The sequence below is a fragment of the Pelodiscus sinensis genome, chromosome 4, assembly GCF_052426305.1.
Source record: "Pelodiscus sinensis isolate ZL-2025 chromosome 4, ASM5242630v1, whole genome shotgun sequence".
In the NCBI taxonomy this organism is placed as follows: domain Eukaryota; kingdom Metazoa; phylum Chordata; order Testudines; family Trionychidae; genus Pelodiscus; species Pelodiscus sinensis.
The window spans coordinates 125,861,567-125,887,525 of NC_143055.1; the positions used below are offsets into that span (position 1 = coordinate 125,861,567).

Genomic DNA, 25,959 nt, shown 5'->3' on the forward strand with positions numbered 1-25,959 from the left:
TGTCTTCTCCTTTTGTTGAGTTGTGCTCAGTATCCAATGAGAATCAGCTCACGGTTATTCGCTTTCCCCAGGCTAAACCATTCATAATCTCTCTCTTCTTGCATAAATATATTTCAATGCACATTTAATATCATTTCCAAAATGAGAACATACAGTAACTCCAAACAATACATCATAAATTACTCTACAGGAATGCACTAACGTAAAATTGTAACATGCAAAGTAATCCTGCCAGATCTAGCATTCCACATTCTACTATGGGGGAGCAACAAGCTTCTTTTTCCCTACAAGACTTCTAGCTCCAGAGTCTATGGTTGTGGGGGAACGGGGAGAAAGATTTCTGCTATGTTGAGCAGCATGGAGACGGTAGCAACATTTGTTTCACTGCTCAACATATCCTACTATTGTTCAGGTAGCAAGTACTTCTCTAGCCTTTGGAGTTGACTGCCCAACATAGCTCTTCTAAAGGTCCTGAAGATCTCATGATTCATGAGGATCACAGAGAACATTCACTGTGGGCTCTGGAATAATTCTGCTTTGAGCTGGGAGACAGGATGAAAGACGCCTCAAGAGAATCATGGTAAGCAATGTTTTTCCTCCTTGTAAAGACTCTGTACTATATACTGGGCACTAATCAGCATGGGCTCAGTATAGTTGGCACCTGTGGTTTTTTTGTTTTCTTTGAAATGGGAACAGTTGCTCGGTCTGTGGCGCATGTCCCGGCCTGCCTTGCGATGAGCAGCCTGCCAGCTTTCTTAATCTGGATCTTGTTTCTTTTCTGCATGTTGAAATTTAGTGTTCGTGGAGGGATTTACTCTACAAAACTCATTCACTGATGGCCAATTTGTATATACCATCAATAGCAGGAAAACATTTATAAGGTGACAGAATGTGGAAATGTTGCATCTCATTGAAAGCCCTGTTAGCAGTTTACACTGGGTAGGGCTTGTTCTTAATATGGCGCAGGAGGTTTTCTTTCGTTCTTTCTTTTGTTCTTTTTATTCAACTTCATGGAGCATGGCCTAATTTGTGAGACTGCTGCTGAAATTGTGAATCTGAGAGTGCACAAAATGCTGCTCTGTTTCCCCAACAAGTGTCTTACTGGGCAACTGTAATGTTTGAGTCTAAGGCTACGTCTAGACTACATGGCTCTGTCGCCAGAGGCATGTAGATGAGGCTACCAGGCATAGGAAAATGAAGCGGCGATTTAAATAATCGCCGCTTCATTTAAATTTACATGGCTGCCGCGCTGAGCCGATCAGCTGTTTGTCGGCTCAGCGCGATAGTCTGGACGCGCGGGTGTCGACATCAAAGGCATTTGTCGACCACCCAGGTAAACCTCATCCCAGGAGGCATACCTGGATGGTCGACAAATGCCTTTGATGTCGACACCCACGCGTCCAGACTACCACGCTGCGCCGACAAACAGCTGATCGGCTCAGCGCGGCAGCCATGTAAATTTAAATGAAGCGGCGATTATTTTCCTATGCCTGGTAGCCTCATCTACATGCCTCTGGCGACAGAGCCATGTAGTCTAGACGTAGCCTAAGTATTAACCTCTGCCACTGTTCAGAGCTGAGGAGCAAGATGTATCAAATATATGGCAGCTGATGGGTAAAGATGAATCAGGACCCTACATTCTTTAGGGGAGGTTATGTAGCACATGGCAACAGTTTAGAACAGAGGTGGGGAACCTTTTTGGGGTCAGGGGACTCTGACCCACAGGAAAAATCAGTCAGGGGCTGCACACAAGCGAGAAGCAAAAAAAGAAAAATGAACCCTCATTGGCATGGCCCCCAAATGAGAAACAGAAAGACACTCCCCACATTCACCTCCCACACCAGAGCCAACGAGGACCTAGGCTAGTAGATTTTGTGTGCTCTAACCCCACGGTGGGGCAGCAGGGCGGCTGGAGCACCAGCTTGGGCTCCCCAATGTTGGGGGGAGCACTGAGCTTTGGGGCCTGGATCCAGGCAAGTCAGGGGCTGCATTCAGGATGCCCACCCCAGTTTAGAATGCTATTGGAGGCTTAGGTACATGGAAGCAGACAATTTTTTATAATCCGTGAGGGGAATGGGACCAACTGGTTTGCCAAGATCACCTTAAATCTTCATTTTCAATTGAAACTGATGGCCTACAGGTTTCCAGCTCATATGGCTCAGTTTATTTAGTTTACCAGAGAAGGGTAGGCAAGGGAGGGAGGGAAAAAGAATGGTAATGGTAACTAGGAAGAAATTGCCTTATTTGAAGTTCAAAGTATTGTAAAAACCTTTGTAATGCCACAATGAGGGTCCAAGGTCCATGCAGTTTTGCATATTTATTGAAAATTCCACATAAAAGAAACAAGAATATCCATGTCTGGGGACACAGTGAGACAGCAGAATACATAACGTACACTAAATAATATTTTTAGACCTTACTTACCTGTAACCAGTTTAAATGTGGTTTACCCCAAAAAAGCCATGGACATAAACATACAATTGTATTGTACACTGTTTTTATAATATACACTCATACATTTTTCCCAATAATTCTTAATATAAACTCTAGTGCAGTATATATACTGAATGTACACTGTGCACTGTCTTACGTAACTGATAGTCAGAGTGGATAATTTGCATTGATTCCTGATAAAAAATCACAGAGTGCAGGAGGGACATTCAAGGGCTACGACTAGACTACATCCCTCTGTCAACAGGGGGATGCAAATCAAGCACATCAAAATTGCTAATGAATCCGGGATTTAAATATCCCATGCCTCATTAGCATAAACATGGCTGCCACTTTTTTTTTTCGAAAAAAAAAAAAAAAACGGCCGTCTAGACCTCAAATGAGGTTTACAGGATCTGTCGAAAAAGGGTTTATTTTCGACAGATCTGTGTCTAAACTGCCTTTTGTTTTGAAAAAGCTCTGTTTTGAAAAAAGCAGTGGCCATGTTTATGCTAATGATATTGAGAAACTCAACAGTCATGGGAGCGGGAAGGACAATAATAATTAAGATTGTTTCAAATGTTAAAGTAGCTGTAAGGATCATATCGGCTGTTCGGGGAAATTAACCAGAATGTATGAAATGTGGAACCAGATTTTTAAAAATTCTCAGATAGATTTTCATGTGAGCACCACCCGTTATGGAGATTAGATTTCCCCAAAAGCTTAGCTACCATGAAGACACCTTAAAACTTAGTCTTGTCATGGGACTATGTTATAATCACTTATCAGCCTGGTTCTAACTTTTAAATTTGATTGCATGTAGGATACAAATATTATCAGTTGCTTGAACAGCCGTTAGATTGGCCCATTGGCGAGGCTGGATGGGAAGATTGCTCCATGATTGGTCATTTTGACCGGTTTATTGAGCTGCCAGAGATTTTGTAGGCTCGATAACATTTGGTTCCTAATTACATTTCACTTTCTGCTGCTGCTGTTAAACTCTTCATCACAATCTTATTTCAAACTAGAAAATGCACAAAATCAGTTCTCCATAGGACATTAGTATCAATTTCAAAAGAAGAGGCTGTTTATATTTTACAAGCATCATAATCATCTGGCTCATATTTGTACTGTCAGTTTATCGGAATGCTACAGGAACAGGAGAGAGTGCCTTGGGGTATTGGGCCGGGGTACAGCCTCATACCAGAGAGTTGCTATTGTGGCTAACTGTACTGGAGCCACTGCAAGCTGGAAGGAAATGAAAGTGGCCTTCTAAGAGATACTTGCAGCCACATCAGTGATGCAATTTTTCTTTCACATCTAGTGTTATTTTCTGTGGTTTGATTTCCCTAGATGAGTCTGAGGACCTGTCTCCGCTACAGCCAGGATTGTTACTGTGGTGATTGATACACTGGTGGTTGATTTAGTAAGTCTAGTGAAGACCAGCTAAATCGATCACTGGTCACTTGGACATTGATTCTGGTACTCCACCAGAATGAGATGACTAAGTTGAGAGGAGTGTTTCTCCTATTAACCCAACATGGTGGTATCCCCGCAGTAAGTATATTTAAGCTACTTCTAACTGAGTTACACTACTAATGTAACTCAAATTGTGTAGCTTAGATCAATTTGAACCACTAGTGTAGACCTACCTATGGCCCTAGCCCTTAGTAGGGGGTCAGTTGTGCCACAGCTCTGTGTAGGGGAGTCAGACTGCCCAAGGGAGAACGCCTGTGGAAAAATTAAACTTCCTGCTACATGTGGTAATAGTCTTGCTGCTCTACTCTTTAAAGGGTGCAGCATGCTCCCTCACTGGCCAGCAAGGTCTGCTGACTTGTGGAATGGGAAGGAGTTGGGGCCATGACCTCACCTCTTCACTCTAATTGTCTTTGCAGTGTCACGTGCCCAAAGGGCTCTACAAAAGGGCATTACTTAAGGTCTGGGCAATGCAGGGGCTGTGCCGGCATCCCACTACTGCTCAGGGGGTCTTCCTTCGCTCAGCAACCCTGAATCAGCCTGCCACAAACTGACCTTAAGCCAGACCAAGAGTCATCACCCTATTCCCCTGGAAGACCAGATTCCCATACGGTATGGATTTCTTCAAAGTTATTTATTTATTTGGTTATGTACAGCTAGAATAAAAGTTGGTAAACAGATGCTTGAGGGAAGAGCCAAAGATCTGGTGTTCAGGTCTTTCTTCTGAGGATATGGTCATAAATGACTACTTGGAGGTAGAGATCTGTCTCTATAGGCGTCCGAGTTGTGCTGTCTCCCGGGTAAGCCTGTGACACAGAGTATTATAGATGACCCAACTATCAGGACAGAAAACAAACAAACTATGATCGTTACATGTTTTTCTTTCTTACTTCCCTGAGATACAGAACCTATCAACTCTGCTTGGGCTAGATATGGGTTCTTTAGAATGCAGATCAATGTCCAGGAGCTAGTGAATAAATACCATGAACTTATTTTCATTTAGGACTTCCAGGATGATTTTAGCTAAAAGAAATGACAAATTTGTGCAATCAAGTGATCAAACAGTGAGTCCAATTAAAGAAAGCATACAGCATTGGTCTACCTTTGTTCACACTGAAGCCAATGGAAAAACTCCTTTTGATTTCAATGGTAGCCAATGTTAAGTGCTTTTGAAAAGTCTCTCTCGACTTTGTAAGTGTTATAGGAAAAAGACAGATGAACAGACAGACAATTGCTGGGGAGCTTTAATTACATCTAGGCTATATCCTGCAACACGCAAATACACAGTACATATTTCTTCAGTGTTTACATTTTTTTAATTATAAATGAGCAAAAATATTACTTGGTGTAGTGCTCGGAGTGCAAGTGTCTTTCATGTTGAAATAAAATATCTGGTTATTTATTACAGATGTTCTCCAGCTGCAGGACATTAGATCAGTGGCCTACTTTCAACGCAACCAAACGCATTTTTTAGGTATGCATTTTTGAATGTCTCACAAACCAATGCACTCATTTTAAAATGTGTATAATTTGATATTGTGTACTGTTGCTATTCATATGCAACCATCTTTCATGGGAAACACTTCAAAGAAACCATTATTCTAGATCTGTTCTGTACAATCCCAAACAAATTATTGCTTGGCTTACTTCACATTGGTTTTGAGACAAACCAAAACAAGGGTGTGTTTGTCATATTCAATTTACAGTCCAACAGCTCAGATGTAAAGTTTAAAAAGTAGCAATCAACATCAGAAGAATATTGTCAATTCATTACAGAGGGACATTGTTTATAAGGTTATAACCCATTCCTCTTCCAGCATGAAAGAAATAATACCCACACAAATTTAAATAGCCTTCAACTATAGCTCAAAATGGGAAACTCCTGTGTAACTTTATTGTGTATAGTATGCTTTGTACAAATGTCTAAACACTTAGGCTGTGTCTAGACTGGCAAGCTTTTCTGCAAAATCAGCTGCTTTTGCGGAAAAACTTGCCAGCTGTCTACACTGGCTGCTTGAATTTCCGCAAGAACACTGACTTCCTACTGTAAGAAATCAGTGCTTCTTGTGGAAATACTATGCTGCTCCCGTTCGGGCAAAAGCCCTCTTGCGCAAATCATTTGCGCAAGAGGGCCAGTGTAGACAGCACAGTACTGTTTTGCACAAAAAAGCCCCGATGGCTAAAATGGCGATCGGGGCTTTTTTGCGCAAAAGCGCGTCTAGATTGGCACGGACGCTTTTCTGCAAAAAGTGCTTTTGCGGAAAAGCATCTGTGCCAATCTGGACGCTCTTTTCTGCAAATGCTTTTAACGGAAAACTTTTCCATTAAAAGCATTTGCGGAAAATCATGCCAGTCTAGACGTAGCCTTAAAGTCTTAAACCCTCAGAGAAATAGATCACTAATAGCAGCCAAAGTCAGGTAGGAAAGGGAGCAGACAAGAGAGAAAAGATGTTTTCAGCTGAGATTTGAAATGAAATGGAGAGATGATGAAGCTCAGAAATAGAGGAAAGATGGATGCTCCTGATGGGGGCTTTTGCATCACTAGGGTGACACTGTGCCAGTTCTACCCTCATTTATGTCTGTGCAAGCCCAGTGAAGCACATAGGATTGCTTAGGTGTAATGTAACTGAGGTCAAAATTTGGCTCCAGACATGGAATGACAGAGAGAAGGCCAATGCTACTCTAGAAGAAGAGATGCAGGAAAAGGAAGGACAGACTTTAAGTCTAGAAGGTAGAGTGGAGCAAGTCAAAAAACACATTTTAAAACAAGAAGGGGAATTTGGATGCTGCAAAAAAAATCCTCTCTCAGTTTCCTTGGTACATAGCCTTACAAAAACATCATTATTTTCCCATGTTTGCTTCAATTGTAAATACTTTGTTCTGTGCCAGGACAAAGGCTTTTTACTGTGTGGATGAAACTGACCTACATCCACCAGAGGGAGCACATACTGATAAATTGAACGAGGGACAGTGTATTAGAGATATTTAAACTGGGGTCTAACCCTTACACTACCATAATAACATCAATCTCCTTCCAGACCTGCATATTTTATGGGAATTTCATTCATTAGGAATTTTGATTCCTCATAACTCCCTTTCTCATACACTACACTCTCGGCCAGTCACTGTGTTTTACAATTTCCAAGTTGATCAGAACCTTTACTGTCATCAGACTGTTTTTGCCTCTTTGGTGACATAAACAAAGCATCCAGCCAACAGATATAAACAAAGTCCTAATTCTGTAAGCACAGACTCACACACTCTGTGATTCCATTTCGTAGAATACATCTGGGAACAAAACAGACAAGGACACATTTCTGAATTTCTTGTTATTTCTATGCTGCACATAGTGCTCTGCTGGTTGACGTGAGATACTTTTTGTATTGAGCCAGAGATAGGGAACCTCGGGCCTGGGGGCCAGATGCGGCCTCTGGCTTGCCTGGATGTGGTCTCGGAGGCTCAGGGCTCCCTCCCCTCTCTGCAGTACTGGGGAGCTCGTGTTTACTGCGGGACTGGAACACACAAAATCTACTGGCCTGGACAACACTAGGTTCTGGTGTGTGAGGGGAATGTGAAGAAGGTCTTTCTCCTTCTCAGTTAGTGGCCACATCAGTGAGGGTTTGTCTTTATTTTTTTCTTCTCAGTTGTTTGTGGTCCCTGATTGATTTTTCTGTGGGTCAGCAGCCCCCAGCCCAAAAAAGGTTCCCCACTGCTGTAGTAAGCTGTGAAATGAGAACAAGTTTGGGAGCCTTTGGCTTTAGATTTCACATAGATCCACCAATTTTTTTCAACTTGGGTTCCTGCAGTCAGGCAGCAAAAACCTCTGCAAAATGTATTGAAACGAATGGCCTGATTTTCAGAGGTGCTCGCACAGCCTTTTAGCAAAGGTGTGGGGTTCTGATCCACAACGACCCTGCTCTCTGCGCACTTCTGAAAAGGAATCCATTTTGTTTCGCTTCCTTGCCAGAAAAAACTGCTGGCAGATCATTAATCTGTGATTCCTGGGACAACTGTAGACTTGGTGGTGGTGGATTGCCCAGTCAGGAGTTGGGATTTTATAACTGTTCTATGTCTCCATCTTTGTTCTGAAGGAACTTCGCATTTTTTATCCACTAGAGGGCATATTTCAGAATGGAAAATACAACTTTTAAGTAGGCTCACATTTGGGCCTATCAGCCAAGTGATTAAGGTTGCCAACTCGGATTGAAGCTTTTCCAGGAGATTTTTTCCCCAACATGATGTAATGTCTTTTCTTAAAATATCCTATTAAAATCTGCAGGATTGCCTTCAGGTGTCACTGGGAGATGGATGCTGATTCTAGGGGATTCCGGGCCAATCCTGAAGGCTAGGCAACCCTACAAGATTTGTGCTACTAACATTTTAACAAGCTGCTTCCCTCAACAATTTCCCACCCTACCTATAGATGCATGTCACAGTCTCTGGATAAAATACCTCACTCTCTTCTCTCACTAAAATCTATCTGATCCTTCCATAATCCCGTATTCCTCCCAGGTCCAAATCCATCAGTCCTCCCAAGCCCTCTCACTTCTGCATGAGTACCTTTCCTTCCTCGGCACTTTATTCAGGCTCCTCTAGAGGGCTTCCTTACTCGAAAATCGCAACGTGAGGAAGCAGACGGAAGACCTGCCCTGAGTGTCTCTTGGAGGTGTCTGACTGTAGGGGGATTAGGAATGGGTCCTTTCTCATTCTGGAAGTGGACACAGGTCTCTCCTCAACACTGGGGAGTCTTCTGGAGCTAGTGCACAGGGGCATGAAGGAGCAGATCTCCCTGGCTGTTGTGCAGAAGAATAAGGATTCAGGCTTCCTCCCAATTCCAACTTTTCAGACTCTGGCATTGGAGAAGCAGGCACCAGTGAGAGGTCAGCTGGGCCATGGCAGCTGCACAGTTCACACTCGGTGCAGTAGCAGCTTGGTCCTCCTCATGTGCTACTGACGTGCCTGACACAGCAAGGACTGGGGGGATCTTACCTGCTACATGCCCCATGCAGACATAATGGCACTTGTGGGAAAGACACAGCCACCTCAGTAATAGTAAGAGTGGGCCTCATGAGGAAGGGGTTGAACAGTCTAGCAGAGAAAGCAGGTTTGAACATTCCTAGACAAACATGATCAATTTCTTCTCATGATTATTGCACCACTACATCTGGGGCTGACCATAAGATTCTAGGGAGGATTAAAGGGATTCACATGACAAACTATGATCACTTAACATAAAAAGGATGTGCATGGGAGCAAGAGAGAATCTTTAGGTCCACTCCTCCCAGCCTCTTGCTGTAGGAGTGGTGTGGGCTGCACAGTCCTTTCAGTCTTAGCTAACAGTTTTTTATGTTTTCACTGCTGTCTCCACAAGGAGAGACTTGCAGTTAAAAACAGGGTGAGCTGAGGCCAGCTGTGTTAGCCAGAGGCAGCATGCATGAGAGCCTGAAATGTAAGGTGCATACTGATAAGTAATCAGTTTGTAACAGGCCTTTAAGCAGATATGGAATAAAAGAGCCATGCATAAGAGACTCTGAATATCAAAAGAAGGGCTTTACCTTTGGATCCACATTTACTATTTTCCTATCACATTTGTTCTTGAAGAGAATTCCACAAGCATTTTCTGCAATCACTTGGTAATTTGGACTGGAATTTGAAGTGATGACATTTCTATCCCAGTTGTAAAAGCTGTGAAAATATAAAATATAATTGCTATGGCTTTAGTAGATTGCATACTTTCAAATTAAAGGTCCAATTCACACGGCCTTACTCATTCATACAAAGTAGTTCCTTATTCCACAAACAGCCATACTGAAGTCAATGAAACTCCACAGTGACTTTGTTACTGAGTTGTTGCTTTCTTGTTCTTGGGTTCATGTAATTTTGGTAGCATTTTAGCTACTGTAATACAGATCAGGTGCTGAGCATGAGTATCTAAGGGAAAATTCATTAACAGGATAAGGAGCTCCTTCTAAAACATTTCAAATCTGTGAGCGGTTCTGGTATTAATATTCAAATGAGGCTGTTATGCTTACAGGCCCCTTTGTTACATACCATGTGGGTGTCAGTACTAAACTCCAAGCAAGAGAAAACCCACAATTCTGATGTGTCATGTACAAAAGGAAAACACGACAATTCGAGCAATCAGTCTTTGCTCTCTTTCACTCTCTCTCTCTATATATATTGGCATTTCTGAATTCTAGTGGATTCCTATCTCTTGTTTCCCTCTTTTTAATTTTAAGAAATAATTCTTCGGGCAAGTGACAATGAAACCAGCGAAGAATCTGCCAAGTTTCCTAGCATGTGGGATGTACCAAAATGGCGAGATTCCAGCCCTGCTTCTGCCCACAGTGCCCACAGTGCAGCTGCAGAAAGAATGCTGATTGTATTTTCTTTGTTGGCATGGTAGTGGTGCAGCATGTTACATTAGGGAAATCTAAAGAGAGGAATGTGAGACAGACTTACTTCACATCTCCCAGCTTCAGCAATGCAATTACTAGCACAGGAATTGAAATCCACTTTCTGTCCTTTTTGTACCTGGCATTTACATAGCATCCTCAATCTAAGGACCTCAGAATGCACTGCATATTTGTTATGCTCTGTCCAGGTTACACAAGTCAAGGGCAGAGGTCTGAAAAGAACCCACAAGTCTAGAAGCCCAGTCCTAACCAGTAGAGGGAACCCTGTATCATTGGATGGAGTCTGGTAGCTGTGTCACACCAGTTGCAGACTTCACTGGCCAAGGCTCTTCAGCTGTGACAATCCTGGGGAAAGCTGTAAACTGGATTTTGGTCTCCACTTGCATTGGAATCTAGCTGCTCACCTATTCCAAGGGCGGAGGGGGAATTCACCCCCAAGAAGAGGGCCCTGCACAAAGCCTGGTGCACTCTACAAGTTCACCACACAGGTGTGAGTTGAGATATCAGTGGTGTACAGGAGCCCTCACTGCACCAGGGTAAGATTCACCCATCATGAACGAAATGTCTGATACAACCAGGAAAGTGATATTTCCTAGAGACTTTCAGTCACCTGCTGACCAAAAGAAAAAGTGACAGATAGCAGCCGTGTGTGGGCTTTGTTGGCCCAGCACTGGCAACTTAAATCAGCAACAAAAGAAAAATGTTCAGCAAAGCAAAACAGTATAAAAAGGGAGTGTGCCTTACCACCTATCCCACCACCTTAGATTATACTATAATGGGTTATTTTCTTCATAACAAGAATCAGTTCAGTTCTTCAGTACTCCCGCCCTACCACACATACACCAAGATCAAACAATTCAACACAACAGATTGGGAATTCAGTCAAAAGTTAATTATAAATAATGATAGCTTGACAGTTTGTGGTTCCATGAATTTGCAATTGAGTTATCCAGCTTCCCTTCCTTATAATTTAGCTACTGGCTTTCTGCAGTCAGGCACCAAAGGAAGGGTGCTGACAGGGGAGATATAGTACAATGATAAAAGAAATGGAACTCAAAACCAAAATACCCCTGCTTAACCTGGACAAAATGACATCCTCATGATTTCTGCCCTTCAGTAGTATCATAGTAGTAATGTTTACAATAGGGGGGAAATTGGCATTCTTCATGTGGTTGCCAAATACGACAAAGTAGCAATGAACTTAGATTGGATCTGGCCTGTCAGTCCTTTCCTAGCTTTCTGGGGCAAGAAAGGTCAGTGTCTCAGTAGGACATGGCACTGTGTGACAGAGCACACATGTCTGATTCCCGACCTTATAACAAGATGCATGGCACAGATCCCTGGTTACACATGAACATGCTACTTCTTACAAGACAACAGTTGAAGAGGCCAGGTTTTGATTTTCTTTTTAAATGTTAAGCTGCGTTGATTGAAATAGATACTTTTGCCAAATGATTGCTATGTGACAGTGCGATTCATAATGGCGCTTTAGAAAACAAAGGCAGTTCAATTTGCTAAATACCTACTCTGAGTGTAATGTTTTTTCCTGGAGATTTTTACTTTGCTGACTGATGGTAGCACAAGGAGCATTAATACTTGTTGAGAGTTAGCTAAACACATATGGCCTGATTCTTTTCTCTATCTGGTGTAAACCAGGAGAGATTCCATCAAAATCAGTGTGGTGCACCAGGGTAAATAAACATCTGGCTCGCAGGGTCACATTTTGCCTAGAATAGGATGGCAGGAGTCAGAATGCAGCTGTGATTCCACCCACCTGCTAAAAGCTGGACAACTCCTGTTGGATTGCTCTGGGGAAGTACAGATCAGACCTTTTAAAAGGTGTTGCAAGGATCAGTTCTCTGTTTCCCCCAGCAATCCTGGAAACATGCAGGGAAATCCTGACTTTACTGAGATCAATCGCAAAACTTTGGACTTACTAAAATCATTCTTTCATTACCAAGGAAAGGGGATATCATAATATTTGATAGTGAAGAGAAGGAAGGAAGTAGGAGAGCAGCTGTATTATGAGGACATCCAAGTTTTGGGCAAACATTTGGCTTGACTATTTTAGCTGAGCCATTTCCCCCCATCCTTGACAGTAACTTATTTGGAAACAAAAGCAACAGGACTCTACAGAGTTCTTTTAAAATATATTGAACATAGGGATCATTATTAGTTTCTTTTTCTCATGAATAAAGATGGATAGGCCCTGATTTAGACAAGCACATGTCAGGTGTTTAGGCACCTGAAGATGCAGATGTGTGTCCAATGGGATTTTCAAAAAGTGCCAGGAGCATAATTGCCACTGCCATAAGGGGAGTTAAGCATTAGGCATCTATCTCTAAGTGCCTCAACACCTTTCAAATCTGGCCCTAAGCCCAAGTTTAACTTGAAACAATTGTTTAAATTGCACTGAAGTTAGTCCGGACAGCCTCCACTCCAAGCCCAACGAGAGTCCCAAGCTGGATTACACAATCGCTCCATCCAGGACTGGCCCAAGGCCGCGAGTTTGAGAGTCCTGGTGTGGACAGTTTGAGTCTGATATGTCTCTTCTTCGTGGAGTTCCTGAATATTTTCCTTGTAGAAGGAAGCAGGGTTAATATCCATGAATAACTCAACCTCTTACATCAGCGGTGGGGAACCTCAGGTCCAGGGACCTGAATCTGGCCCCCCTGCATCGGGAAGCCTGTGCTGGTGCTCCAGCCCCCCCCCCCTTTCTTATTATCGGGCTGAAGCACATAAAATCTACTAGTCGGGGCCCCCTGGACTCTGGTGTGTAAGGGGAATGTGGGAGGATCTTTCTCCTTCTAAGTTGGGTGCTATGTGAGTGGGGGTTTTTTGTGTGCGGCTCCCGACTGATTTTTCTGTGGGTCAGTGGCTCCCGACCCAAAAAAGGTTCCCCACCCCTGTCTTAGATCAAAGTTTGATACACTCTCCAAGATGGAAATGGTGGATCTTTGTGAAGACCTCCATTCAAAGCCTTACATAATATATGCATAGCTCTCTCTACCTTTCTTTCTGTGGTTTCTTCAAAGGCTTGTCTTCCTTTTCAATTACAATCTCTTTAGCTACTGAAAAAGTTCAGCTCAGAAAGAATCAATTTAGCAGAGTGAGGCAAACTATCAGACCTTTCAGTCCAGCCCCCAAGGAGCAGGGACCGGAATTGGGACAGCCTTGTGGGGTGGTGCCACCCAACTCCTGGGCAGTGTGGTGAGCAGGGGTGGCTAGCCCCACCTTTGCAACCTCAGCTCCCCGGTGCTCCAGGTGGTATGGTGCAGTCAGGGGGCAGGGAGCTCTCCAGGGGCTTACCAGGTAAGCCTTACTCAGACTTACCTCACTGTTTGGCTGCTTTCTGGTTAGTGCCCCCCATGCTACATCCCATAAGTCCCCTTCCCCATCTCCATAAATCCGCTATACTGCCCCACGGTACACCCCATAGAGCCCTCTCCCCCAACTCCATAACATCTCTTATAGCATCACCCCAGTACACCCATAGAGCCTCCTGCCCCACCTCCATAACATTCGTTATACCATCACCCCAGTACAACCCACAAAGCTCCCTTCCCCTCCTGCCCCCATAACATCCATATTCCTAGCCCTCCATACAATTTCCATACCCAGATGTGGCCCTCAAGGGTAAAAAGTTTGCCCACCATGATCTATTAGAGTTCGTGCCACTAGCCAAACTGGCAAACTAAAAATCACATGTATATGAAAAATCAATACATTTTTTGGCTTTGACTCAAATACATGCACCTCTTCTGAAGCAGTCTTTCTCCGTGCTTGAGAATTGCATCTCTCTCCTGCCCAGACAAAAAGTTTCAGAAGCCTCACTTCCAGCAAATCTTTTAAGTCTTACAGGGCAGGTCACAAAGAGACTCCTCATAAGCATCTGTTCCCTTAACCACTGCAGGTGAGATTTTCAAAGCAATCGAAGGAGGTTTTTAGACACATATCCTCCACTGAAATTATTGAAAGATGCATGTCAGAGTCCACATAAGCTGCTTTTAGACTATCAGTTCAACTTGTACCGCTAACTTGATCAGCCTTTTCAAAGACCCCCAAATACCTGATGTGCTAGTGGTATTTCCCACTGTATTCATCACTATCTACCCACCACCAAGCTGTGGTACAGACCAACGTTGGATTGGTGTAGTCACACAAAAGCCTCCATAGCCTGAAAGGATTTTCAGAAATCTCCAATAGAAGACAATATAACTTGGAGGTGAAACAATGAGCTTATGCATTGGTTTCTTCAGTGTGTGTAGCTTTTTATAGGGAATTCAAAATAAATCTCCACTACTGTTAATACTGGGTCAACACCACCAATTTTAGAAATGCTGTGAGTCCTCGTGACTGTTTGGCTCTTTTAGCCATTTTCTGCACTTCACTACCCCCCATGATGTCTGGTATCATCTGAAAATGGTAACCATTATCAAAATCTGGAAGACAGCTTTTAAACACCTAAGCAGAGCTTCAAAATTCGGCCCCATCTCTCATCTTGAAATACTCCTAGGACTTTTATCTGTTTCAAAATGAGCTTCAAAATATGGGAATAGGAGTGATTACAACATGACAGTGATTTGTTTCCCACACAAAAACAACACGTTTTCAGCAACTTAAATGCCAAACTTCTTTCTGCACACTTCTGTGTGTGTTTGTAAGCAAGAATTTTTTTATGTCTACTCAGGAAAGATTTACCCACACCAGGGAAAAATTCTTTTGGAATTCCTAAGAGAGTTAGATGCTAGAAGCTTTATCAAATATTCACCTTAACAAAACACACCTAAGAGAAGTTGCAAACTCTGGGCACAGACAGTGAGCATGTACTTTATGGTGCCCATTTGAAACATCATTATTTCATACTCACAAACAGAGGTACATTTTGTTAGTATGATACAAGGTTTGAATAGCTAGCAGCTTCCATTGAAGTTGACTGTAATGACTGAGTATTCAGGAGTTTTGAAAACTAGGTCACTTGTTGAGGTATCTAAATATGGTCCTAGAAATCTAACCTGGCCTTGATATTTTTAATTATATTCTTAAATTTGCATTGACCTCTCAAATAATACACGAACCTTTTTTTCCTGCTATATATCTCATCTATCATACTTTACACATTTCAGCTGTTGGTGTGATGCATTGTAAAATGGCATGAATGGCACAAAACATTATATTTTATATTGAAAACAGACTTTTATATCTTTCATGTCAAAAATCTGCTACTAATCTGCAAGACTGATATATTCTGTTTAAAGTATTTTTTAGCAGCCGCTCAGATGACACTATCTTTCTGCAGTGAACTGTTCTATTTCTATCCAAACAATGTGGCATCTCTGTGTTATGAATAACATACTATGGTATAAAGAATGAATCACATCCCTTTTGTCTTTTTATTCTACAAAAGATTTATATTCATTGCTTCTTACCTGACTGCAAAGATCCTGTACAAGTGTCATATACCTGGAGCTAGATTGCTAAAATGTTATCATCTACTTGCACATGTTAAAACCAGAAAGAGGTTATAACCAGAATTTTTAACCTAAAACAAGTTCAAAGTCACTCTGAAAGTCAGAGGGAATTTTGATTCAGACCCCAGAAACTTTGAATTTACTAATGTAGTTTTGGTTCTGGGTTTGAAACAAACCCCAAAGGGCTTATTTTTCAATTCCAGATCAGACAGCTGCTTTCACAAGATTATAACCCATTATGACAGACATGAGAATAGCTGATCATGCTGGCCTTTTATCACTTTTAGTCAAAATATTACAAGAATAACCCATGAGATTTCAATATCTCTGAGCTTGAGCCATAGTCTAAACCTATACTGGATGTGAACAGAGTCTCCATATCCCATCATCACTAAAACCAATGAATTAATTATGTGCGGCAGGAGAATGGATGGACTTTTTTGAAGGCTAATGAACAAGTGTGTGTTTTCAAAAAAAAAAAAAAAATGTTGTGAAGGAAGCTTGTGTCTTTATCAGGCAACTTTACGTAAAGGAAAACCACAAGTGAGTCAAGCTTGTTTTTATAAAATTGCAAAAATCCCAGCAAAGGTGCTTGTAATTATTATTGTCCATATACTGCACTTAACATTACACAACACTTTCCAAAGTGCTTACCATTTAAATAAGACCAGGTGTACAGAGACAGTAGAAAACACACGTGTTGGAAGGAACAAAAAACAGGACTATGTAGCACTTTACAGACTAACACGATGGTTTATTAGGTGATGTGCTTTCGTGGGCCAGACCCACTTCCTCAGATCAAATAGTGGAAGAAAATTGTCACAACCATATATACCAAAGGATACAATTAAACAAATGAACACATATGAAAAGGACAAATCAAATTTCAGAACAGAAGAGGGATGGCGGGGGGGGGGGGGGGAGCTAAATGTCTGTGAGCTAATGATATTAGAGGTGATAATTGAGGAAGCTATCTTTGTAATGGGTAAGATAATTAGAGTCTTTATTCAAACTTAGGTGTAAAGTGTCGAATTTAAGCATGAATGACAGTTCAGAGGATTCTCTTTCAAGTGTAGTCTTAAAAAGCCTTTGAAGCTGGATGCAGGTAATCAAGTCATTGAGACAATGTCCTTGCTGGTTGAAATGGCAAGAAACTGTTTTTTCTTTGTGATCCTGTCTAATATCTGTTTTGTGGGCATTGATCCTTTGGTGAAGTGTCTGAGACGTTTGTCCAATGTACATAGCAGACGGACACTTTCGGCATATGATAGTATAAATTATATTTCTGGATGCGTAGGAATATGTGTTCTTGATCTTATAACTCACTTGGTTAGGTCCAATAATGGTATCAGCAGAGTGAATATGTGGACAAAGCTGGCAACGGGGTTTGTTGCAAGGGGAAGGTACCAGGGTTGTTATTAGCGTGGTATGTCCTGTGGTTGTTGGTAAGAATCATCTTGAGGTTAGGTGGTTGTCTATAGGAGACTATGGGTCTGTCTCCCAGAGCCTCTTGAAGTTTAGTATCCTGTTCCAGTATAGGCTGTAGTTTATTGATAATGTGTTGGACAGGTTTAAGTTGGGGGCTATAGGTGATGACAAGTGGTGTTCTATTGTTGGTTTTCTTGGGTCTGTCTTGAAGTAGATGGTTTCTAGGTATTCGTCTGGCTCTTTCAATTTGCTTTTTTATTTCTCCGGGTGGGTAGTTGAGGTTTATAAATGCTTGGTAGAGATCCTAAAGTTTCTGGTCTCTGTCAGTGGGATTAGAGCAGATGCGGTTGTATCGAAGAGCTTGGCTATAGATGATGGATCGTATGGTGTGTTCTGGATGGGAGCTGGAAGCATGTAGGTAACTGTATGAGTCAGTGGGTTTTCTGTAGAGAGTGGTGTCTAATTTTCCATTGCTGATTTGTACTGTGGTGTCCAGGAAATGGATCTCTTGTGTAGAAAGGTCTAGGCTGAGGTTGATGGTGGATTGTAGGTTAAAATCTCTGTGGAATGTCTTCAGTGTTTCTTGGCCATGTGTCCAGATCATAAAGATGTCATCGATGTAGCGTAAGTAGAGAAGGGGCAAAAGGGGACAGGAGTTGAGGAAACATTCTAAGTCAGCCATAAAGATATTAGCATACTGTGGGGCCATGCGTGTACCCATGGCTGTGCCGCTGATCTGGAGGTATAAGTTGTTTTCAAACTGGAAATAATTGTGGGTGAGAACAAAGTTACATAGATCTGCTATCAGATTAGCAGTAGTGTCCTCTGGGATAGTGTTTCTAATTTCTTGTAATCCGTCTTCATGTGGGATGTTGGTGTATAGAGCTTCTACATCCATGGTGGCAAGGATGGTGTTATCGGGGAGGTTATCGATGTTTTGTAGTTTCCTTAGGAAGTCAGTAGTATCTCGGAGATAGCTGGGGGTGATGGTTGTGTAGGGTTTGAGAAGAGAGTCTACATAGCTGGATAAACCAGTAGTGAGCGTGCCGATACCAGAGATGATGGGATGTCCGGGGTGTCCAGGTTTATGGATTTTGGGAAGCAGATAGAACAATCCTGGTCGGGGGGTCAGAAGGTGTTTCTGTGTGGATTTGTTCCCGAGTAGCTGTAGGGAGGCTTTTAAGGAGACAGTGTCGTTTCTTTTGATATTCCGAGGTGGGATCAGAGGAGAGAAGTTTGTAAAATGTGGTGTTGGAAAGTTGTCTGGTTGCCTCCTGGTTATAGTCGGCCTTATTCATAACGACCACAGCACCCCCTTTGTCAGCTGGTTTGATTATAATGTCCAGGTTGTTTTTGAGACTCTGGATGGCATGGTGTTCAGCGCAGCTGAGATTGTGTGTCGCTTGTTGTTTGTGAGTAATGTCAGTCTGTGCGTTGTTGTGGAAGCTTTGTATATAGAAATCCAGATTGTAATTCCGACCGTCAGGGGGAGTCCATATAGAATTATTCTTCCTTTGGTGTTGATAGGGGGGATCTGGTAGGTCAGATTGATGTTCATTGGTGGTTTGGAAATATTCTCGGAGGCGGAGAAAAAAACCCTCAAGGTCACCACAAAATTGTATCCAGTTTGTGGGGGATGTGAGACAGAAAGAGAGACCCCGGGATAAAAGAGACTCTTCTGCTGGATTGAGTTTGTAGCTGGAGAGGTTAACAATATTATCCGGTGGGTTGAGGTAGTTGCTGTTCTAGCTTGTGGTGTTGAGCAGTTTAGAAAGTTTATTGTCTTTTCTTTGTTGTAAGGAATAGAAGTGTGTGTAGTAGATTTCTTATCTGGTGGAACAAAAGTCTTGCAAGGTGTCAGTCGGTGTGGATGTTTGTCTTGAGATGAGACTCTCTAAGTTAGAAATGTCATTCTTGATGTTTTTCTGTTTCTTGTATAAAATACTTATCAGGTGGTTCCTTAATTTCTTGGATAGTGTGAGGCAGAGTCTTTCACTGTAGTCAGTATAGTATGTTGATCTTAATGGATTGTTCACTTTCAGTCCTTTGGGTACGATGTCCATCTTCTTGCACTTGGATAGAAAGATGATGTCTGTCTGTATCTGTGCAAGTTTTTTCATATGGTTGATGGAGGTAGAGATCACTGGCAAGGACAGGGAGGGAAGAGGGTTTTAAGAAGGGATTGAAGGAGAGGGTAAACGAAGCCAGAGATGCTGATTCAGCAAAGCATTGTAAGCACACCGAATACAATAGGACCACTGAGTGTGCTTAAACTTGCTTAGGTACCTTACCTAACCAGGGCCAAAGAGGGCGTTCAAGACACAGGGGCTGCATGAAAGAATACAAAAGCAGAAAGTATGAAAGAGATGAAAGAAAGAGTAGGGAACGGAGACTGGAAGGTGTAACAGGAGAAGGAAAGGTGCATGAGGAAATGAGCAAAGATGTTTGTAGGGTCTTGTAAGTGAGGACAAAGATCTCAAATCTGATGTGAAAAGAGACAGGGAGGCAGTGAAGAGATTCAAGCAGTGCGTGAGTTGGCCAGAGTAATAATTACACATATTAGCTGCAAAAATACCCCCCGGGTGTTTGGATCAGAAAGAGCAAACAAAGAAAATGCATGTCCTTGCAAGGAATGGGAGTGAATACTCAACTTGGGAATAAACAGATACATAAGAATACAGCAACTGTAATTTTTTAAATCATTCCAAGGAAACAAGCTTTGTATAATTATATGACAAAGAATATTTTGTATCTGTATGAGATTTGACCAGTTAAACACTCAGAACTACACTTAATGTGCAATGATTAACAATATATATCACCTATATATTTTTTAAGGAACAGGCTTATGATCTGGTACAGAGCCCATTGTTAGAATATTGACAGAACATCACAGCCTCCTGGTTCTGGAGGTAGGGAAGTCAGGAGCCGTAGATTTTCAAATTTTGTGTGTGTGTGTGTGTGGAGGTATTTATGGCTATTGTTCCTGCTCAAAACTATTAGTTCCCTGCTTGTTTTGGTTGAAGGTTAATGTAAATTCCTATTTAATCTAAAGCAATGCACCCGTTACTAGAAAAGACAGTAACTAACTAATTAACTAACTAACCAACTAAAAAATCTACAAATACCTAAACAAAAGGGGCAAGTCAGGACATGGAAAACAGATCAACACTGCTAGGTTCCCTAGGACTGCAGTAGTGACCAATGAACCGAGTGGCTGAGGGATCTCAGGTCATGTCTACAATACAGATAAGACTGAAGCAGCTGCAGTTGATCTTCCAGGATTCGAATTAGCAGGTCTAGTGAAGACACACTAATTCAAACTGAGAGAGTGATAGAAATGTAGCCGTGTTAGTCTGGTGTAGCTGAAACAAAATACAGGACTATGTAGCACTTTAAAGACTAACAAGATCTTGTTAGTCTTTAAAGTGCTACATAGTCCTGTATTTTGTTCAAACTGAGAGGGCGCTCCTGTCCATGCCGGTAGTCCTGCTTTCACGAGGAGTAAGGAAAGTTGAAGGAAGAGTGTGCACCCTTCAAGTTCCTACACTGTGGACGCTGGCAAAATTTGAGTTAAGATACTTCGACATAAGCTACGTAATTAACATAGCTGAAGTTGTGTATCTTAATTTGAACTTACCCGGAGTGGGGCGGGAGGGGGCTGGCCAGGAGGAAGGGGGGGGCAGGAAGCAGAGCTGGGGAAGGTCGGGGGCCGTGGGGCTGGATGGGAGGAGAGGGGGCCCGGAGGAAGAGGGGTGGAAAGCAGACCTGGCGGGGGCGGGGTGCAGCCAGACACCTGGCAACCCTATGTATACCTGTCTTTGAAAAAGAACTTAGCTATAAAGGGCCTGTTTTCTAATTTACCCTTGTTTTATACAAGTCAAAGTCTATCAAGTCCGGTGGAGATACTTCTAATTGACATTGGTATAAATGAAAGAAGAATTAGGCTTATAATCTGAGATTTGTTTTTAGCCAGTATTATAACAAAAGAACTGGCTACAACATTGAGGAGAAATAAAAAAAGTCCAATGACAATCTTACCATTGAGTCCAGTAGACCCTGAATGTAAAGAACATTGGTTGAAGTGGCAAAAGTGGAATGGAATGATTTGAAATGGCCAGGAAAGAAGCATTTACTGAAGTTTTCACATAGACTTGTCACTTCCTGGTTTTGGAAACCCTTCGGTGGATTGCATCAGTTCTACAATACAGTGCAGTGGAACCAGTGATCAGTAACTAAGAGCAAATCCCATCTAAAATGTATCCTCAAGTGCCTGATTCTAAGAGAAGGACAAAACAACTTTTAGGGTAGGTCTATACTATGCAATAAATTCAATTTAAGATACGCTAGTCCAGCTACGAGAATTGTGTCGCTATGGTCGACGTACCTTAAATCGAATTCTCCAGCATCCCCACTGCAGGAGGTTGGTGGAAGAAACTCTCCCATCAATTTCCCTTACTCCTCATGACCCTGTGGAGTACTTTTATCGACAGAGACCTTATCAGATTATGTTTGTGTGTCTGAGATAATCTTTTTCTCTGTCTGCTTTATGTAGTTTATTATGAATTTCAGCTGAGCTACATATGCTACAAAATACTGCTGTGATATATGTTGTATTTATAGAGATAGGCATAGTTTCATCCAGATGTGTGTGGATTTACACCTTCATTGAACTGAAAATATGCACTACAGCCCTGGGTCTCCTGCCTCTTTCTTGGATACATTTATTCATTTATTACTGGAATGTATCCCTCTTAAGGAGAGGTCTTTCCAAGTCAGGCATAGGGAACAATTCACTTTGCAGTCTGTCTTTTTATGTGCGGTTACAGTTCATTCCATACATATCTTTTGATGTGTATGCTTGTAGGCACAGATCACTGGATATATATATGGAAACTCAGCACAAAACTGAGAAAGAAATCCCATCAATATGTATTGTAATTGAACATAAAATTGCCTAACCAAAGCTCTAGGCATCCTAACTCTCATGCAATCCATAACAGTAAAATAACAATCGGTGGAGCAGCAGCAAATCAGATAAAATACAGTTCTTCAGCAGAAAACCTGAGGCTCTGTCCCCACCAAACCCTGCCCCCACAGTTCTGCCCTCCCTGAAAGCACATCCCAATCAATGAGCTTCCCACTGTGTGCTGAAGGTCAGCACATTTGACTCTTTCAGAGCGAGAAGTGAAGTCCAAAGTCAAAGGGCTCCCACTTGAAAAACTCTTATAAACCCACTGGACGCTAGCTTGAGCATTTCCAGTGAGCACATCTGCCGCAGTATCCCTTGTGGAGAGAGGCCCTCTCTCAAGGGGGAAGGTCTCTGTCCGCCTAGGATACATACACACTCCAGCCTTGAGCAAGCTCCCTGCCGAGGCAGTCAGACACATGCCAGCCGAGCTTTGAGTTTCCATGCTAAATATAGCACTTTAGCCTAAGAGGTTGAGTGGCCTTGAAAAATCGAGGCCGCAGCCTGAGCCATGGCATCCACACACCTATATTTAGAATGCCAGTTCCAGCCTCATTATCACAGGTCTGTCTGCCTGGTCTGAGTGGCTTGCTCCCAGCTGCAATGGGTGTAGGTCAGAAAGAACACCTTAAGTTTCAGTTTGTGCTTGCAGTTCAATATGAGCCTCATTTCTATAAGAGTGCATCTAGACTACAGGGTTTTTTTTTGGAAAAATGGCCATTTTTCAAAAAAAAAAAAAAAATTCACCTGCATCCACACTGCAATTGTGTTCTTTCAAAAGAAAATCAAAAGAAAAGGGGTTTTTCCAACATTGGTAAATCTCATTCCGTGAGGAAGAACACCTTTTCCGAAAGAGCTCTTTCAGAAAAAGGCGTGTGTGGACATGGAAGAGGGAGTTTTTTTGAAAGAAGAGGGAAGAGGAAAAAGTACAGGTGCCCTGGTGGCCATTCTGTCCATAGCAATCACAGCTTACATGCGAGAGAGTGTCCAGGCAGTCTGGATGCTCTCTTTCAAAAAAGCAGATGACTTTTTCGATGTGCTTTTGCAGTGTGGACACTCTTTCTAAAGAAGTTTTTTCAAAAGATCTCTTCTGAAAAAGCTTCTTTTGAAAGAAGCCTGTAGTCTAGATGTACCCTAATGTGTCTATATTGCACGATTCTTGCGCAAGAACAGCTGTTCCTGTGCAAAAACCTGCCAGCTGTCTACACTGCATGCACATTCTTGTGCAAGTAAATTTACAGTATAGTGCTGGAAAACGGGGCTTCTTCCAGAAGAGTTATTCCTCTCCCCATGAGGAATAAGCCCTCTTGCGCAAGAGCTCTTCCACAAGAGGGCAGTGTAGACAGGCAACATGAATTTCTTGCATAAGAAGCCCCTATGGTTAAAATGGCCATCAGAGTTTTCTTGCGCAAGAGCGCGTCCACACTACCATGGATGCTCTTAAAAGCACATGACAGTGTGGATGCTCTCTTGTGGAAGATTTTTTGCACAAGAACTCTTCCGCAAAACGGTTCTTGTGCAAAAAGCCTTCAGTGTAGATGCAGCCTAACAGTAGAAGTGGCCGATATTTCCCATGTAAGTTGTTTTTTCTACCGACATTGGGGGGAGGGATCCAACAACCAAAATTGGTCACAAAAATTGTTTGCTAGCTGTGGAAGAAATGTTCTACATTCTGATTGTGGGTTTGGGTTGAAAACATCCAGTTTTTATTTTGTTGACAAAAATGTTCTGCAGAGAAAATCCCCTTGTTTCCCTAACAATGCCAATAAATAGTTTAGTTAAGGCCTGTTTTCAGAGCAGGGGAATTACCTTTCTTCCCCATCTTAAAGCAGACCCCCTGCTTCCCTATGCTATTATTCAGGAAATATTTCCAGTGTGGTTACAACATGTGTGTGATCTGCATCTGCACAGAAAGCCATAAATCTATATTAGCCAATGTTTATCTTCGCTTTTGAACATCTCAGAGAGTCTTGGTATCAGCATCCCGCAAACCTCAGGGAATACCAGTGCCAAGGAGGGAGCTGGCCAGATAGAACATAATTACAAAGAACATTTTGATCCAGGGATGTAATGAGAAGCAGCATGTAGGGAACGTTTTCTCCGTGGCGGCTGTAATGTGTAGGTGCAGGTGCATCACCCAGACAGAGAGCTGAAACAATGCATTTCTGGCATGGTGAGGACTCCAGCTTGGCTCTCTTCTCCACTGTTTCGTATCCAAACCTTGTTACTAGATCAGGCTGGAATGTCATTCTAAATCCTTCGTCTCCAGATAATAATCAAGGAATGAAAAAAGAATTCCTCTTAAAAACTAAAAGTAAAGGCGAACACACTACAAACATGCCCTACCAGTGAAAAGAATTAAGCTGTCTTTCTAGCTTGTGGTCATTTTCAGAGATGTAATAAATATAACCTGTGGGACCCACCGAGTACCTGCCGTTAAATTGTCATCATGTGCAGATGTACTGTGTCTCGACTGCAGCAGTACATTACATTATTGCCATAAATTGGTCTCATACTTCAGGCCCTGGAAAAGCACCAGAAGAATTTACTAGGGCTGAGAGATTCAAACTGTGTTGAACAAGCCCCTCTAGGCTCACTTAGAAAAGCTTGGGAACTCCCTGCGACTCCACCATTAAACTCAGGATAAAAGACAAGCTGGAAAGCTGCTGAGAACTGCGCTGAGCCATCGCCAACTTCTGGAATAGACATCACTACAAGCACAGAAACCGAGCACAGTTGTTTCTGGGCTGCTGACATGAGATCATGTTATGTTCTGGCTGAGAGCAACGTGAGTGCGACTGTCCCGATGCATCTCAGCATCAGAGGGCGAGCAGAGAGTGCCTGGATTGGATGCGATCACTAGTTTCAATTAAAGCTGAAACATAAGGAAGTTTTACAAGGATCCATAAAACAATGAACAGCTCTGACTTTTGGCCCAGTTTGGTGAGCTCCTGATAAGCACGCTGGAGAGAGTGGAAGAAGAGGATCTAGATTAGTTCAGAGATCCAGAAGTCAAGGAAAGGACTCGACTAAAGCACGGAGCAGGAAAACAACATGTTTCAGCATTCTTTTTTCATTTTAGGATGGGAGTGGAAGGGTAAGGGAAAGACCAGACAAACAGTGGCACTCTGCCTAGACATCACATTCTTTTTCACTTACAAACTTTTAAAAATATATTTGGTGACTAAGTTGTTTTATCAGACAGCAACCTAGTTTATTATTCCTTCTTGGAGATGGCTCTGCTGGCTTTAACTTGCACCCTTCTAAAGTCAGCTGGATTTAAGTGTGTGTTTAAATGCTCTCCAGAGGTCTCACTGAGTCAGGTCCCCAAATTCCATTGATTTTCAACAGGAATTGGAAGTCTAACTCCCTTTGGGTATTTGCAAATCCCAGCCTTAGTGTGTTTCATCCAAACATTTTAACACTCTCATTAACTTGACTGATAACACGCAGTGAAAGAAACAAATGCATGAGGCTCCCGACTTGCGACCGCCCGAGTTCCAACCTCCCACACTTACAACCATTTTTGTAAGTGTGGAAGGGGCCGAAACCTCCCGACTTATGTCCTCGGCCCGCATTTATGACAGCACACAGTGCCTACCGTAAATTAGGGTTTGAGTTACAACTCCCCCCTCTTGGGACACTTCCCCAGGAACCAATTGCATCGCAAGTCAGGGGCCTCCTCTATAAACTACTATTCCCATTTTCCAGATGAAGTAACTGATGAGTAACGAAAGAGATGAAGTGGTTTACTCAAAGAAGTCTGTAT

The 25,959-nt window shown here is 42.4% G+C and overlaps 1 protein-coding gene across 1 annotated transcript in view; it reads right to left on the reverse strand.

Moving 5' to 3' along the window:
* Positions 1 to 2,302: 2,302 nt before the first annotated feature.
* CFAP299 (cilia and flagella associated protein 299) overlaps positions 2,303 to 25,959 on the reverse strand; it is a 376,930-nt gene continuing 353,273 nt past the window's right edge. The window contains exons 5-6 of the mRNA XM_075929470.2: positions 9,462 to 9,591; positions 2,303 to 4,712 (exon numbers count right to left, since the gene is read on the reverse strand). Of these exons, the coding sequence (XP_075785585.1) occupies positions 4,617 to 4,712; positions 9,462 to 9,591 (226 nt within the window). The 3' untranslated portion in view covers positions 2,303 to 4,616. The remainder of the gene's footprint in view (positions 4,713 to 9,461; positions 9,592 to 25,959) is intronic.